At 41.8% G+C, this 18,449-nt stretch overlaps 1 protein-coding gene across 3 annotated transcripts in view; it reads left to right on the top strand.

Annotated features, from left to right (window-relative positions):
* The window catches only part of dlgap1b (discs, large (Drosophila) homolog-associated protein 1b), a 273,501-nt gene that overhangs the window by 160,672 nt on the left and 94,380 nt on the right, over positions 1 to 18,449 (top strand). For all 3 annotated transcript variants that reach the window (XM_021563015.2, XM_036944281.1, XM_021563016.2), the window contains exons 5-6: positions 9,921 to 10,101; positions 17,109 to 17,361. In XM_021563015.2, the coding sequence (XP_021418690.2) occupies positions 9,921 to 10,101; positions 17,109 to 17,361 (434 nt within the window). The remainder of the gene's footprint in view (positions 1 to 9,920; positions 10,102 to 17,108; positions 17,362 to 18,449) is intronic.

Raw genomic sequence — 18,449 nt, 5'->3', positions numbered from 1 at the left:
TTTCTAGTGTTAATTCAATAGTTAACACTGTAAAGAGTTAAATTAACACTTAGAGGTAAGGTATGGTGTCCCGCTAGCGGGACTGTGTGCTTAAAGGAATCAAACTTATCTGAAGGCGACAGAAAAAGTGTGCCTTCCTCTCCTACCTCTAAAAGTGTGCATCAAATTATTTGAGCATGCAGGGCAAAATGTAAGTACAGTGCCTTCCAAAAGTATTCACCCCCCTTGCCGTTTTTCCTATTTTGTTTGATTACAACCTGTAATTTAAATTGATTTTATTTGGATTTCTTGTAATGGACATACACAAAATAGTCCAAATTGGTGAAGTGAAATTTTTAAAAAGTACTTATTTCAACAAAAAAATAAACTTAAAAGTGGTGCATGCATGCCTGTTCGTATTCACCCCCTTTGCTATGAAGCCCCTAAATAGGATCTAATTACCTTCAAAAGTCACATAATTAGTTCAATAAAGTCCACCTGTGTCACATAATCTGTGACATGATCACAGTATATATACACCTGTTCTGAAAGGCCCCAGAGTCTGCAACATCACTAAGCAAGGGGCACCACCAAGCAAGAGGCACCATGAAGACCAAGGAGCTCTCCAAACAGGTCAGGGACAGAGTTGTGGAGAAGTACCAATCAGGGTTGGGTTATAAAAAAATATCAGAAACTTTGAACATCCAACGGAGCACCATTAAATCCATTAATAAAAAATTTAAAGAATATGGCACCACAACAAAGCTGCCAAGAGAGGGCTACCCACCAAAATTCACGGACCAGGCAAGGAGGGCATTAATCAGAGAGGCAACAAAGAGACCAAAGATAAACCCTGAAGGAGCTGCAAAGCTCCAGAGCAGAGATTGGAGTATCTGTCCATATGACCACTTTAAGCCGTACACTCCACAGAGCTGGGCTTTATGGAGGAGTGGCCAGAAAAAAGCCATTGCTTAAAGAAAAAAATAAACAGGCACGTTTGGTGTTCGCCACAAGGCATGTGGGAGACTCCCCTAACATATGGAAGAAGGTACTCTGGTCAGATGAGACTAAAATTGAGCTATTTCGCCATCAAGGTAAACGCTATGTCTGACGCAAACCCAACACCTCTCATCACCCCAAGAACATTATCCCCACAGTGAAGCATGGTTGTGGCAGCATCATGCAGTGGGGAAGTTTTTAATCGGCAGGGACCTGGAAACTGGTCAGAATTTAAGGAATGATAGATGGCACTAAATACAGGGAAATTCTTGAGGGAAACCTGTTTCAGTCTTCCAGAGATTTGAGACTGGCACAGAGGTTCACCTTCCAGCAGGACAGTGATCCTAAGCATACTGCTAAAGGAACACTCAAGTGGTTTAAGGGGAAACATTTAAATGTCTTGGAATGGCCTCGTCAAAGCCCAGACCTCAATCCAATTGAGAATCTGTGGTATGATTTAAAGATTGCTGTACACCAGCGAAACCCATCCAACCTGAAGGAGCTAGAGCAGTTTTGACTTGAGGAATGGGAAAAAATCCCAGTGGCTAGACGTGCCAAGCTTATAGAGACATTCCCCAAGAGACTTGAAGCTGTAATTGCTGCAAAAGGTGGCACCTTCATAGTATAGTCATTGAATAGTTAGTTATACATGCTCAAGTTTTCTGTTTTTTTTGGTCTTATTTCTTGTTTGTTTCACAATAAAAAAAAATGTGCATCTTCAAAGTGGTATTCATGTTGCTTAAATCAATTTGATACAACACCCCCCAAAATCAATTTTAATTCCAGGTTGTAAGGAAACAAAATAGGACAAATGCCAAGAGGGTGAATACTTTAGCAAGCCACTGTACGCCCTCCCCTATTTCCAGGATGCAAGCATGCATAATAACAAATCAACATTCTATATAAATATATGAACCTTGTGAAATTCAAAGTATTTTAACATCTGTTATACTTCTAGTTTTAATCAAGTTTGATCATAAAGTTACTGGTCCCCTCCCCCACATCAAACACTTGGATTCATAATTAAGGGGACAAGGTGACATCATCGTAACTCTCATTTTAATACACCAATAGTAACATGATAGTCTCTACCTGTTTTAAATAAGTACCGCCTTGTAACCAACATTGGAGAAGGCATGTTTGCAGAGGGGCGTGGTTTATATAGCTAGATAGCTACTCTACTGGTGCCAAAATGTAACTGTAGGGTGTCAGCAAATATTATTAAAAGTTGACCCTATTCATCTATGGCAAAGATACTTATATGTTTCTCCTTTCATCTGTCTGGTGTTAGCTAGTTACTGGCTAGCTAGGTGTTCAGCCAGCATGGAACAGAAGGCTTCGTTAAAAACTCAACACATTGATCAGTGCTGTTGTGAACTGTATCATAAGAGATATGCCAAAAGGGAGATGTGTGTATATATATTCAAAAAACGATTTTAATTGATGCCATTTCTGTTCCTTTTCAGAATGACATTTTAATGAAACATAGTATCTTAGGATCTCACTTGGTGAAGACCATAGGAATTGAAAATGAATTAATCTAACAACCATGTCACCAGCAAACACACACATGGGTGGTACTGGAAATGCAACAAAACAATATATATTTGAAAGCACAGTGGGAAGTACGGCTTAAATCCCTACAATTCTGTTTCTGGAGGGCAAAAACATTTCTGTTTTGGGATTTTTGTTTCGTTCTTCAAATAAATAAATAATTAATGGTTTTTCAAAGACTCTAAATTGGTTCCCCTATGGCATCGCTCTCAGTAACCTTATTTGGTTCCAACTTGCACCTTTTATTTTTTAGTGTATTGACATGAGATAGTCAATAAACACATGACTTCATAACACAACTACTTAATCTTGATGATTTAATTCCATTTTATTCATCTCGTGTCTCTTATCTCTTTCCCAACACTTCCTCCTTCCGTTTTGGACACACATTCTGACAGCACATCCTCCAGCCTGTTACAAGTATCTCAATTACTTATGAGTATTTTGTCGTTTGTATTACATTGGGCAGAAGTACACTCCCATGTACTTCTGCCCTGCATTGGTATCAGAGATCTGATGGCACTCTGGTGTGATAAGAGAGTCTGCTAAATGAACTAAATGTAAAAATGAACCATTCTAAAGCATGATGAGTAGTATTCTAATGCGCTCTGCCCCGAAGCAAGGCCAATTATAATACCCAGTGTGCTTTGCAGTTCATTTTGGTATGTTCATTTTCATGTACATATTTAAATGTTGGTCATTTAGCAGACACTTATCCAGAGTGACTTACAGTCAGTGCATTCAACTAAGGTACAGTAGATAAACAACAACATGTCACAGTCACAGCAAGTAAAACGTATCTTTAACCGTTACTGAGAATGTGGTTGCCGTTTGGACCGCCCACTTGCAAATGTATTTCTGTGTTTGAAAATACAAAATGCATGTATTTTAATTAAATACATTTCAAAACACAAATATTGGGTTTATTTTGAGACGTTGATATTCTTTATGGTATTTTGTCATTTTTGACCTTCCATGTGTGTGCGTACGTGCGGCTTGTTGACTGGCGATGAAACGCCACAGTGAGGACGCATACATCGTCACATAGAAGAATACAAGTGTTTGTTATTGCTCCCACTGCGTTCAGTGAATGATGAATTCTGTAATAAACATGCTTCTATGAGGTGAATATCAATGAATCTCCCTCTGGATGCTCAGTCATCATTATGGAGAGAGCTGAGCACTGTGCGACGCCAATTATGTAACGGTGGTGCAGCACAGAGGCAATTAATGACTTTAATAGGCCTATAAGCAAGCACGCACGCATACACACACACAGGAATGGAAAATACCATTAAGATCAATGTATCAAAATGAACTAGAATATAATTGTATTTTGTAATGTATTCAATTAAAATGCATGTGTTTTGTATTTTACAACACAAAATTACATTTGTGCGTAGCTGGCCCGAACAGCAACAACATTCTCGGTAACGGATACAAAAATATTTACTTGCTATGACTGTGATACAGTATGTTGTTTCAGTCAATCAATCAAATATATTTATAAAGCCCTTCTTACATCAGCTGATATCTCAAAGTGCTGTACAGAAACCCAGCCTAAAACCTCAAACAGCAAGCAATGCAGGTGTAGAAGCACGGTGGCTAGGAAAACTCCCTAGAAAGGTCAAAACCTAGGAAGAACCCTAGAGAGGAACCAGGCTATGAGGGGTGGGCCAGTCCTCTTCTGGCTGTGCCGGGTGGAGATTATAACAGAACATGGCCAAGATGTTCAAATGTTCATAGATAACCAGCAGGGAGAAACGTTTATCTACCTTAGTTGAGCAAGTCACTCTAGATAAGTGTCTGCTAAATAACCAAATTGTAAATGTGTATGTGAAAATGAACATACCAAAATGAACTGCAAAGCACACTGAGTATTATTATTGGCCTTGTTTCGGGACGGAGCTCATTAGAATAATACTCAGCATGCTTTGCAATTGTTCATTTTTACATATTAATTTATATTTAGTTAGTTTAGCAGATGCTCTTATCACACCATAGTGCCATCAGACTTTTGATACAAAATGTGAACTACAATTTTTTTTAAATGGTATAGAAAAGTATTTTGTATTTTGACAATACAAATAACAGAATTACTGTATTTTGAAAATACAAAATACATTTTACTGTAGTTCAGCCTAGTGTAATTCATATGACAAAATATTCAAAAGTAATTGAAATACGTATTTCAAATACATGTAATAGACATTCTTCCACACACACACACACACACACACACACACACACACACACACACACACACACACACACACACACACACACACACACACCACACACACACACACACACACACACACACACACACACACACACACACACACACACAGAGCTTATACAGTGCCAAGTGAAAGTCTACACACCCCTTGCACAGTCTTAATTCTATTTTAAAAGAGAATCAGTGAGATTTTCTTCAGACACAACCTACTTCACATTTTCAAAGTGAAAGAAAAAGTCTAGAACATTTTCCATGTTTTGATTGCGTACACTGAATTTGACAGTAGCTCACGGGCATCTCAGTGGCAAATATATGTCTGTATTTCGTATTCCTGAATGTTCCTGAATGGTCTAATCTCCTGAATGGTCTAATCTCAGTCCTGAGTTAAATCTGTTTGAAAATCTGGGTTGGACTATTGAATATTGAATATTGCTGTCATGACTCCGAAACCAAATTTAATGAGCTTGAGCAATTTGACAAAAACAATGGATAAATGTTGCCCTAAAGAATTGTGCAAAGTTGGTAGAATCTTATTGAAAATGATTCAGCGCTGTAATGGCTGCCAAAGGTGCTTCCGCAAAAGTTTTACATTAACTCTGGGTTGTGAAGACATAATTCATTTGGAAATGTTTTATAATTTTTGTCTCACTTTGAAAATGTGGAGTAGGTGGTAAAGATAGATAGGAAAAAAAACGAATTCATTCCCTTTTTAGATTGAATTTTTAAGCAGCAAAAATGTGAAGACTGTGGAAGGGGTGTGGAGACTTTCACTAGCGCCTGAATGTTAACCCTTAGATGTTAAGTCCCCATTTGTAGGGGACTTTGAGTGGTTCTGGACTAGTTCCGACTGATATTTCTGTGTACAGCACACTCTTTGAACGACACAACATCAATTGCCTTAAACTACCGAAAAGCGTTGCTTGTCCCGATACTTATGCACTATTGCAGTGTTTATCGGCTTAGGGAGCGACATGCCACATTTTCAGGCCTATCCAGGCAAAGGAACGTTTTCCTGTGTCACCTGCGCATGCAATAGCGCATATGAAATGAGGGAGTTTAGCAGATGCAACAATAGCAGTTGAATCTCGCAGTGATGTTCTCAGGTGGATTTATAGAGCTCAAGTTATTTAAAAAAAAAAATACATTTGTGGAATTGAAACACAGACGGACAAAATCGTACTTAAAGTTGTAGTGAGTCTGCACACATTTGAATGGCGACTCTGCACCGCTCAGTGGACGTTTAGGAGAAAAGTCTCTCTGTCGTCAGTTATATGAAATAATGCCAATATTGTGCTGTCACTAAATATAACCATATTTATTTTACAGTTATAAGAAAGGTGAAATCGTGGGCACCCTATTCCCTATATAGTGCACTACTTTTGATCAGAGCCCTATGGGTCATATATAGGGCACTATATAAGGAATAGTGTAATTTTAGGCAGGGTTGGGGAGTATTGGATTACATGTTGTTTTTTTAAACGGTAACTGTAATCCTATACGTTACCAGCAAAAAATTGTAATCAGATTAAATGTACTTTTGAAAAACTAGATTATTACTTAGAGCATTACTTTTAAATTCAGTCTGCGGAAAAAAAATATTTGACACTTCTCTGTTTTCTCAATGACATTTAAATCAGCATTGAAAAAAAATTTTAAGTTTAAGTTTGTTCCACCTGAGCGAGACTGACCACAAGTCAGAGACCACTATAACACCAGTATAACACACAATGTGTTTGATGGATCAAGCTGTGTCTTCCAATGGTGCGACTGCTGTCGGCATCCAAAGATGATCCAACTTGAATAAAGGCTTGGAGGTGAGGATGACAGCAGTGGTGTCGTCTACGGCGATACAGATATCACTTATTATTGATATCTACATAACGCATTGATGTGAATCACACTGCTGATCTCTCATTTAGCTATTTGTGCCTTACGGATTGTGGTTGTTGTGGATGGCTGTTCACAAATCTAAATATGTATTTGAACCCAATAATGGTTGAATTCAAGAAGTTTAAGCTGCCTATCAATCATTGTTTTTGAAACAGGTGGACAGCCAGTGAAAAATGCGCTCTTACAACAGCTGCATAGTGCAGATCCCAGCCTATGGAATAAAAGTGGGGCTTTCATTGCTCAATCTAATTCATGCTGCTAAAAAAAAATCCATAGGCCTAATGGACACATGCTCAAACTTGTACACTTTTGATTGACTTAAAATTAGTTTTTACATCTATTTTTGGACTTATAAATTATATATACAGTACCAGTCAAGAGTTTGGACACTCCTACTCATTCAAGGGTTTTTCTTTTCTTGTTACTATTTTCTACATTGTAGAATAATAGTGAAGACATCAAAACTTTAAAATAACACATATGGAATCATGTAGTAACCAAAAAAGTGTTAAACAAATCAAAATATATTTTAGATTTTTAGATTTTAGATTCTTCAAAGTAGCCACCCTTTGCCTTGATGACAGCATGTAATTCCATGAGCACAGCATTTATTTTTCAACTTGAATCAATGACAATAAAAAACAACAGAGTAGAGCTGGCTAATAAGTCCTTAGTTTTGGGGTCATGCTCAGGTAAAACAATTTGGCTAATCTATACTTCCAAATTTTCAAGTGCTATTCTTGAAGATCAAGGGGTATAACATTTATTGGAATGACTGGAATTCTAATAGACTTTGGTTTTTAATGTAAAGATATCATTTAAATGTTCATAAATGACCAGCATGGTCAAATAATAATAATCACAGTAGTTGTCGAGAGTGCAACAGGTCAGCACCTCAGGAGTAAATGTCAGTTGGCTTTTCATAGCCGATCATTTAGAGTATCTCTACCGCTCCTGCTGTCTCTAGAGAGTTGACAACAGCAGGTCTGGGACAGGTAGCACGTCCGGTGAACAGGTCAGGGTTCCATAGCCCCAGGCAGAACAGTTGAAACTGGAGCAGCAGCACGGCCAGGTGGACTGGGGACAGCAAGGAGTCATCATCCAGGTAGTCCTGAGGCATGGTCCTAGGGCTCATGTCCTCCGAGAGAGAGAAAGAAAGAAAGAGCGAAAGAGAGAATTAGAGAGAGCATACTTAAATTCACACAGGAGACCGGATAGGACAGGAGAAGTACTCCAGATATAACAAACTGACCCTAGCCCCCGACACATAAACTACTGCAGCATAAATACTGGAGGCTGAGACAGGGGTCAGGAGACACTGTGGCCCCATCCGATGATACCCCCAGACAGGGCCAGAACACAATGCCAATTTCTGGGTCGATTAAACCCATAAATAAAAACGTAGTCTAAATTGTGAGGATTATTATTTTCTAGCCAAAGAGAAAAAACAGGCGTTTGGTGAGAAATAATGACATACAATACTGAAACTAATTTACTCCTGGCCTAGATTTCAAATTTCTTCATCATTCTATTTTGACGGAAACAGACTTCCTGAATAACATAATGCATTATAATAACAACATAATGTAATCACAGAGAGGAGGAGAGAAAGAAACAGAGAGAGAAAGAGACAGAGGGAGAGAGAGAGACAGAGAAGGAGGAAGAGAGAGACAGAGAAGGAGAGAGAGAGAGGGAGAGAGAGGGAGAAGGAGAGAGAGAGTGACGTACATAACACAGCTTGTTGTTCTGTTATGGAGGATTGTACACACACACACACACACACACACACACACACACACACACACACACACACACACACACACACACACACACACACACACACACACACACATGGCCTTAGGCGTACTGAGTACCATGTGTTCATTAAAGCAGACCTGTTCCACTGGGCCTCTCCAGGATAACACGACCCCCTTTGAGGTCGTGGTGATTGCAGGCAGGCAGGCTCTTGCATTTGGTCGGACACAGTAAACATGCTCCTGATGGTAATCAGTCCCACAGGGGTTGATCAGTCAGCAGATGGATGGAGACTGTGGAGGGATAGAGGTCCTGTGGTCTTCATAGACCCCCAGTCCAATCCTGTCAATATCGTTGAGTTTTAGAGTGTATTAAAAGAGATTACACTGTATCGAAATACATTTATATCAAGTTTCTGTCCCCTTCTCTCATTCCAACTTTCCCTCAATGTGAATGTGTATTCCTCTTATTCAGCTCTCCATCCCGATGACCCTTCTCTTTCCCACTCTCATCCCTTGTCTCACCCCTTTTTACCCATTCCCCTCTCTCCCCTCTTCCTCTGTCTCCTCTGTCTCCACCCCTCACTGCACCAGTCCCTGTGTGCCCATCTTTCGCCCCATGTTCCATCCATCCAAGAATGAGTAATCGGGTTTGCTTCGCCGTGGTAACCACGCTCTATTTTAAGGAGGCGATACATAATTAAGACAGACTGGACCTGGAGGGAGAGAGTCACAGGAGAGAGAGAGGATGTGTGTGTGTGTTTATGTGTGTGTGTGTGTGTGTGTGTTCATGTGCGATTATGTGTGTCCTGTTTGAAAAACAATTCAACTTTCTACACATTCACTTCATTGCATGTGTTAATATTATGTTGTCTGTTTGATGTTTATGTTGTCTGTCCAATGCCATTGTAATGATATAATTTCTCGTAGAAAGAAGGTAAGCTATTTACTTTTCACAGGTTGCATAACACCAAAATGCATGTGGAGTTTAATTTGTGGACCCACACACACACACACACACACACACACACACACACACACACACACACACACACACACACACACACACACACACACACACACACAGGTGTGAAGGTGCTGAAGGATATCCCACCTGCTTGGTGCCTGCAGATGAGGGCTAATGAGCTCACCCTTCAGCTTCCTCTGCGGGAGAGCTGTGTGTGTTTGTGTGTGTGTGTTTGGGTGTGTGTGTGTGCACACGTGTCTGCGTGTTAATCTCTCTCCTCCACCCCCTTCACACACATCTCCCCACTACTTATATGGATCAGAGTCCTTTTTCTCCACTTTATCGTGCGAATCAAAAGATATTCCAAGGATGCTCGCAGCTTCTGAGACAATATGCTTGTTGATTAGATATGGGCTGGTCCTGAAGCGGTTGAAGATTGAAGCGATTGAAGATGCATGAGGCTGTCTCTCATGCATATCCCCCCTTCTCTCTCTATCTCTCTCCAACCCTCTCTGTCTCTCTCTCTGTCTCACTGCAGGATCTCCACTGACTCGCATTCTCCCAAGTTGCAGATCCGGAGCCACAGCTACCTGCGGGCGGTGAGTGAGGTTTCCATCAATAGAAGCCTGGACAGCTTGGACCCGGCAGGGCTCTTGGCCTCGCCCAAATTCCGCTCGCGAAATGAGAGCTACATGAGAGCCATGAGCACCATCAGCCAGGTTGGTGCCCCTGGGGGCGCGTACCTCCCCCTGTCCCATCCCCTAACTGTCTCCTGTCCTTACCTACTCCCAACGGTAGCAGGGGAGAGGAAACAACCCAAAAGAACCATTGAAAAAGCCCAAATCAAGCCCAAACCAACCCCAAACCAACCCCAAACCAAAAACAATCCAACCCCAAACCAGCCCCAAATCAACAATCAAACAATCATTCAGCAACAATCCAATCGGAGCGGCTAATTAAACCAAACCATCTCTAAACATTTGGGTGTTGTTTTCTTCAGGTCTGATGATCAGAGTAAAATTCACAGCACTAATTAGAAATACAGCCCGCCTTTTCCCTGACCCCCCCCCCCCCCCCCCCCCCCTCCCCCATCATCCTGTCTGTCTGTTAATTCCTCCTCTGTAGACTCCAATGACACACATAGAGAAATATTCCAATTAGGCTCTCTCATTAGAGCTGAAACAGGACTGCTTTCATTTTCAACAGCTAGGACTGCACATGGACTGCAGGGTTGTCCTAAGTACTGGAGGCTGTTAAAGGGAGAATGGCTCATTGTAATGGCTTGACGGAATAAATAAAAATGGTACCAAACATATGTATTTTTTTTTAACAAAGCAAGTCAGTGCCTTTTTAAAGTCTTCGAAAGCCAAGTTTTACAAACAGATCACCGACCATTTCGAATCCCACCGTACCTTTTCCGCGATGCAATCTGGTTTCCGAACTGGTTATGGGTACAGCTCAGCCACGCTCAAGGTCCTAAACGATATCTTAACCGCCATCGATAGAAGATACAATACTGTGCAGCCGTCTTCATCGACCTGGCTAAGGCTTTCGACTCTGTCAATCACCGCATTCTCATCAGCAGACTCAACAGCCTTGGTTTCTCAAATGACTGCCTCACCTGGTTCACCAACTACTTCTGAGATAGAGTTCAGTGTTTCAAATCAGAGGGCCTGTTGTCCGGACCTCTGGCAGTCTCTATGGGGGTGCCACAGGGTTCAATTCTTGAGCCGACTCTTTTCTCTGTATACATCAATGATGTCTCTCTTGCTGCTGGTGATTCTCTGATCCACCTCCACGCAGACAACACCATTCTGTATACTTCTGGCCCTTCTTTGGACACTGTGTTAACAAACCTCCAGACGAGCTTCAATGCCCTACAACACTCCTTCCGTGGCCTCCAACTGCTCTTAAATACAAGTAAAACTAAATGCATGCTCTTCAACCGATCGCTGCCCACACCCGCCCACCCGTCTAGCATCACTACTCTGGAGGCTTCTGACTTAGAATATGTAGACAACTACAAATACCTAGGTGTCTGGTTAGACTGTAAACTCTCCTTCCAGACTCACATTAAGCATCTCCAATCCAAAATGAAATCTAGAATTTGCTTCCTATTTTGCAACAAAGCATCCTTCACTCATGCTGCTAAACATACCCTCATAAAACTGACTATCCTACCAATCCTTGACTTTGGTGAAGTAATTTACAAAATAGCCTCCAACACTCTACTCAACAAATTGGATGCAGTCTATCACAGTGCCATCCGTTTTGTCACCAAAGCCCCACATACTACCCACCACTGTGACCTGTATGCTCTCGTTGGCTGGCCCTCGCTTCATATTCGTCGCCAAACCCATTGGCTCCAGGTCATCTGTAAGTCTTTGCTAGGTAAAGCCCCGCCAAATCTCAGCTCACTGGTCACCATAGCAGCACCCGCCCGTAGCACGCGCTCCAGCAGGTATATTTCACTGGTCATCCCCAAAGCCAACGCCACTTTTGGCCACCTTTCCTTCCAGTTCTCTGCTGCCAATGACTGGAACGAATTGCAAAAATCACTGAAGCTGGATTCTTCTCTCCCTCACTAAGTTTAAGCATCAGCTGTCAGAGCAGCTTACCGATCATTGCACCTGTACACAGCCTATCTGTAAATAGCCAATCCAACTACCTCATCCTCATATTGTTATTTTCTTCTGTTGCTCTTTTGCACCCCAGTGTCTCTACTTGCACATTTATCTTCTGCACGTCTATCATTCCAGTGTTTAATTGTTAAATTTTAATTATTTCACCACTATGGCCTATTTATTGCCTTTACCTCCCTAATCTTACTACATTTGCACACACTGTATATAGACTTTCCTATTGTGTTATTGACTGTCCATTCATTTTTCCCATGTGTAACTCTGTGTTGTTTGTGTTGCACTGCTTTGCTTTATCTTGGCCAAGTCCCAGTTGTAAATTAGAACTTGTTCTCAACTGGCCTACCTGGATAAAGAAAGAAAAAAAGAAAGAAAAAAAGAACAAATTCTTATTTACAATGACGGCCTACCCCAGCCAAACCTGGGCCAGTTGTGCGCCGCCTTATGGGACTCCTAATCACGGTCGGTTATGATACAGGCTAGAATCAAACCAGGCTCTGTAGTAACACCTCTAGCACTGAAATGCAGTGCCTTAGACCACTGCGCCACTCAATACCCCTATAGAAACCATGTGTTTGATACCGTTCCATTCACTTAACTCTAGCCACCACTGGTCATTAGCAGATCAGCTAATGGCGAATGCTCTGTTTCGTGTAATACAACATACATTGTTTCCTGCTAGATGCTTAATTCTCATAGCACACCTTGGAAAACCAGTGTGATTTATGTCTCTCGCCACAGTAATGCTTCACAGCCGTTGTTTAAAAGCAATTACTGCCATGTGCACTGGTGGCACGCTTTATAAAGTAGACCTTAAGCATCTGCTCATATGTCCTTGTGTTAAGGAGGTGAGCAGACAAGTTTTCTGAACCAAAAGTGTTCAAAACCCAAAGTGTTTCTTAAATCTGAATATTTGTGATTTAGAAGAGTGTTGTGAAAACACTTTGTGGGGTTTCAGTGCATGACAAACGCTCTATCAAAACACAGACACAAAACAAAATCTCTCTCATACAATCAAATGATTAAGAAATGCAAATGATTTATAGCCTAAATATTGATTGATGATGAGGGCATGTGGAGAATATTTTGCGGGGGGAATTCCACATTCATTTTTTTTCTCAGCGCTTTATTTAGACAGATTAGAAACGGGAGTGGACAGAGAAAGACTGAAAGTGGGACAGGTGGAAGTGGGAATTGAACCCTTGAGGCAGTAAGATGGTACATTTCCTTTGAATTTCACAGAAATGTTACACACTGAACCACACAGACACACTGTATTTTTTTCTGGAGTGAATTGAAATGGACAAAAAACAACAAAATGTAATTTTAGTGATTTGTTCATGTAATTCTATCAAAAAATGTAAGAATAAATCCAATTGAATATGTTGCTCAAAATGTAAGTATATTTTCTGAGGATAACCAAAGATTTAAAATTGAGTGGTTGGACTCATTGGGAGTCTGTTTTTAATCTCTTTGCACTTCTTATCTTGCATGTGGCTCTGTTTTTTAGAGGATGTTGGGTAAATTCAACATTTTTACACAGTGTTTGAGGAAAGACAAATATACTTCTATATTAACATGAAGCAGCTTGTTGCGCCATGAAGTGTAATGGGTCATGATGAACAGACATCAAAACCCTCAGGAAAATAACATTCAATGATGAGAGTGACCCATTCCCACATTTACCATTTTTGATGGTAGTGGGAAATACAGTATCCTGCAATGCTTGTTGTAAAACCTCTAGTTAATGTTGGTGGAAGGAGCACTGTGCTCAGCAATGCCTGCCAAAATGGGTTAAACGGGCAAATGATCAGATACATAAATCAATTGTAAACATTCAAATACTCCAGAAACACCAAAATAATATTAAGAGGCTTATAATGTATCTAATTCTGCACCCAACAGAACTCGAAACACCTACACAATGTTTTCAACATTTCCCAGTAGGGCTCCCAGTCCCTGGCAAGGTGTTGCACACTTGATTAAATGGTGTTACAACACACCATGTAATGTTTCAAAACATCTCGGGATGATGTGTTTCAATACTCCAGCAAAGTTAAGGTTTAGTCTCTTTCGTGTTGGTGGCAGCTCAGTTGCCACTAGTTCTGTATCCCAGAAATAAGATGTTACAGTGTGTGTGACGGAGAGTGAGTAGTGGTCCTGTCCTCGCTCATTTGGAGGGAGAGGAGGATGGGGCTACCTCTGGCTGGAGCACCAACAATGTGGCCCTCCAGGGGCCCACGGGGAGAGGCACAGAGCCCTCAGGCATTCAAGCCTCCCTCCCTGCTCTAGCCTCTCCAGATCCAGCCCAGCTCACTCTCTCTCTCTCTCTCACACACACACACACACACACACACACACACGCCCACACACACACAATAGGGATGTTAATCGGTTAGCTGCCAAAAATTCATTTGACCTGTCATGCTTATCGGTCTATAGGTTAATTTGCATAATTTTGTGGAATTAAATTGGCGCGTGTGTATTTTCGTCAGTCGTCATGAATTTGACTTAACACACGCTCACAGCAACAGAGCCTAGTTTGAGGAGCAGAATAGTCTGCCACCTGTAAGATATTGCGAGAGTAGCTCATCAAAAAATCTGCTTCTGTGAGCCCAATCATTACGCAACAAATAATAATTCTAAATGCAATCGCTTGTTAACAACTTTGGTGTCCACGATTAAAAAGGAGATATTTTTATTGAAAAGCGCGCATCCTGTTCGCCATTCGGCTGCATAGGCTATAGCCGGCCTACCGTTGACCATCAGAGCATCACCCACCACTTTGCAATATGAGCTTGAGGCAGTATAATTGTTTGAAATGTTTTACTTTACTTCAAATAAGGAGGCATGTCTTACCTCGCTTCAAAGTAGCCTCGCGAAAATCCATCCATAGAAACGTGGCGGCAGACTAACCCATGCCATTTTAACCAGCATTTCTCTCCCGTTCTATTGGATTTCAAATCTACTTTCTTTATCCTGAAGCCAAAGGCACAATCCTAGTCATATTAGCAACCCTTCATTGTAGTTGCTAAATGTCTAACTGAGATTTTCATTTTCACATATGGAACTGCTCACATTAGGTGCGCAGTGTCGAACAGTTTTCCGCGAATTGCATTTTGGCAAATGTTTGAAAATGACGTTTTGTTAGCTGCTTCATTACAGGAGTTGCATGTTCAATAATAGACTATGGCCTTTTGACTGTACAATGTTAGGCTGGCTATTGTTGCATGTTTCAATGAAGCTCTTAATGAAAAATGTACAGTCCTTGTATGCATGCATAGTATCAGAGGGGAAGAGGGCGAAGCGAGAAGTTTCACTGCGCTTATTTTGGGCCTAAGCTTGTCGCCTGCCTTCCCGCCTTGGGACGACTCCAATTGTTAGTGCGGAAACATAAGCATCTCGTCCTTATATATAGAGCTCTGATAGTATTTTCTGTTGGTCGCATCATTTTATTGTTTCAATTTTTTTTTTAAACATTTGTTGACCGTTAATGAGGGTCAGTTATTCGGCAGCAAAATTTACCCGAAATGTGCATTTTTTTTTAACACACATAGTATTGTTTAACTAACCTTGTGGGAACACACAATTGATTACCCTAACTCAAACCCTAACCTTAACCCTCACCCTAACCTTAACCCCAAAACCTAACCTTAACCATAAACCTTACCTAACTCCTAAAGTTAGGCAGGTAGCCTAGTTGGGTGGCAGGTAGCCTAGTGGTTAAGGTGTTGGGCCAGTAACCGAAAGGTTGCTAGATTGAATCCCAGAGCTGACAAAGTACAAATCTGTCGTTCTGCCCCTGAACAAGGCAGTTAATCCACTGTTCTAAGGCCGTCATTGTAAATAATAATTTGTTCTTAACTGATTTGCCTAGTTAAATAAGTGTTAAGAAACATATTTTTAACACATTCTAACCTTAACCCTAAACCCCTTAGAAATATACTTTTTCCTTGTGGGGACCGACAAAATGTCCCCAGTTGGTCTAAATTTGGTTTGTTTACTATGTCCACACACAAAAAATGTCAACACACACACACACACACACATAGGTCTTTAGTGTGAGGCAGGCAGCAGCGGACTGTCAGCCACAGTGACATCTACAAAAAGCCCAACCAGACTGCAGCATACAGGAAGACAACGGGAAAGCACTCAGGCTCGTGTGTGTGTGTGTGTGTGTGTGTGTGTGTGTGTGTGTGTCTGTGTGTGTGTGTGTGTGTGTGTGTGTGTGTCTGTGTGCGTGCGTGCGTGCGTGTGTCTGTGTGTGTGTGTGTGTGTGTGTGTGCGTCTGTGTGTGTGTGCGTGCGTGTGTGTGTATGTGTGTGTGTGTGTGTGTGTGCGTGCGTGCGTGCGTGCGTGTGCGTGTGTGCGCGTGCTGTAAAACAAAAAGTATACGTTGATTCCATGTACAATACTGCAGCCCTCTCCCGCCAATCACCTGCCCCCAATCCAACATGTGGTCTCAAGCACCCAGTCAAGTCTTCCTCCCTCCTCTCCTTCATATCCTGCTTAGCCCCCGGTCACAATTCACCCAGGTACCCTACATCTCCCATGCTCCCTCTTTTCTCCTTCCATGCAAATGTCACCCAGGTACCCTACATCTCCCATGCTCCCTCTTTTCTCCTTCCATGCAAATCTAGTAGGCTAGAAGAATAAAAGTCCACCTTGGACACTTTTGGTTTGTGTGGAGTGTGAAGACAATACAACCACTACACACACTTTCCCTTAGTTTAGTTCTCCAGTGTTGTGACACTTGTTTAGACAAGTTGTGAGTTTTCCCTCCTGTAGACATGGAGAGACACATACACCCTTCCTATGTGTTTTGCCGACACACCCCTACAGCACTGCACTTGGATGGCCCGTGAACTTTCACCCCACAACTTTCCTCCCCTCTGCACTAAGTACTTTGTCCGATTGTTTTGTACATTTCTTTGTGTCTTTTGGATTCCTCAAAATCCCTGAATATACTTTCAACCCTTGTGTACAAGGCTTCTCCCTGGGGAGATGTGGGGCTTCGTGCTGGCGTAAGTTTCTCTAACCTGTGTTTCCCCATTTCCTGTATGTGCGGGTCTGTTGCCCCCCTGCAGGTGAGCGAGTTGGAGGTAAACGGGCAGATCGAAGCAGTGTGCGAGTCCGTCTTCAGTGAGATGGAATCCCAGGCGGTGGATGCCCTGGACCTCCCCATGTCGGGCTGCTTCCGTATGCGAAGCCACAGCTACGTCCGTGCAATCGAGAAGGGTTCTTGCTCCCAAGATGAGGAGAGCATGGTGGGGGGCAACATGAGGGCTATCCCACCCTCCCGGACGACCACCACCGTTAGGACCATCCAGAGCAGCACAGGTCAGTCACACGCACTCACACACTCACTCACACTGTACACACACACAAACACATTATGTGCCATAGCGATACAACAAAACTTTAGCTACCTAGCAGTTCAACCCAGACTCTAGGTACAACACATGTAGTATTGAAACCATGCATACGTACAGTATTTGTCCAAATTTGCATATGAAATGTGTACAATGTACAGTGCGGTCCGGAATGATTGGATCTCTTGATGAAGATGAGCAAAAAGAGAGTACATAATTGTAGAATTTGATACTAATACAATTGCTCGTGTATTATATGTATATAATGCATTATGCATGTACTATTGCACTGCTAATGTAAAGGGACATTAATTGGATTAGCGTTGCATGTGTAAATACACTGACAGCTTAGTCCATACAGCACAGGTCGTCTTTCATACTGTAGACATCTCAGCAGTGGGCAGAGGAGTTGAGATTGCAAAGGGCACACACACACACACAGACACACACACACACACACACACACACACACACACACACACACACACACACACACACACAGACACAGACACACACACACACACACACACACCCCAAAGCCTCAGAACATCACCTTATAAATATTAGATCCCCTCTGTGCAGAACTGTGTCTGTATCTCTACTGGGCCTACCTTTAAGAGATTGTTCCTGCAGATCGAAGTCTGTATGGGGCCCTTATTTTAGCGCTCTGCCTCTCGTCCAGTAAAGCATTGAACTAGAACATTAGTGCATGGGCTGCATGCAGTATTGATGTTGAGTGGTGTTGGCGTTCCGAGTTTACTTTGTCTATTTTTTCCTCCATAAAAATTCACCATCTTGCATTGGGGTGGCAGGGCAGCCTAGTGGTTAGAGCGTTGGTCTAGTAACTGGAAGGTTGCAAGTTCATATCCCCGAGCTGACAAGGTACAAATCTGTTGTTCTGCCCCTGAACAGGCAGTTAACCCACTGTTCCTAGGCCGTCATTGAAAATAAGAATTTGTTCTTAACTGACTTGCCTAGTTAAATAAAGGTAAAGAAAATTGTAGGCACTCAGAGCCTGAGTGCATTCATCTCTCTTTCTTTAATTATCCCGATTAA

The sequence above is a fragment of the Oncorhynchus mykiss genome, chromosome 15 (assembly GCF_013265735.2).
Source record: "Oncorhynchus mykiss isolate Arlee chromosome 15, USDA_OmykA_1.1, whole genome shotgun sequence".
Taxonomy (NCBI): Eukaryota; Metazoa; Chordata; class Actinopteri; order Salmoniformes; family Salmonidae; genus Oncorhynchus; species Oncorhynchus mykiss.
Note: the sequence above shows the minus strand (reverse complement) of the source record. Positions and strands in the feature narration are given on the sequence as shown.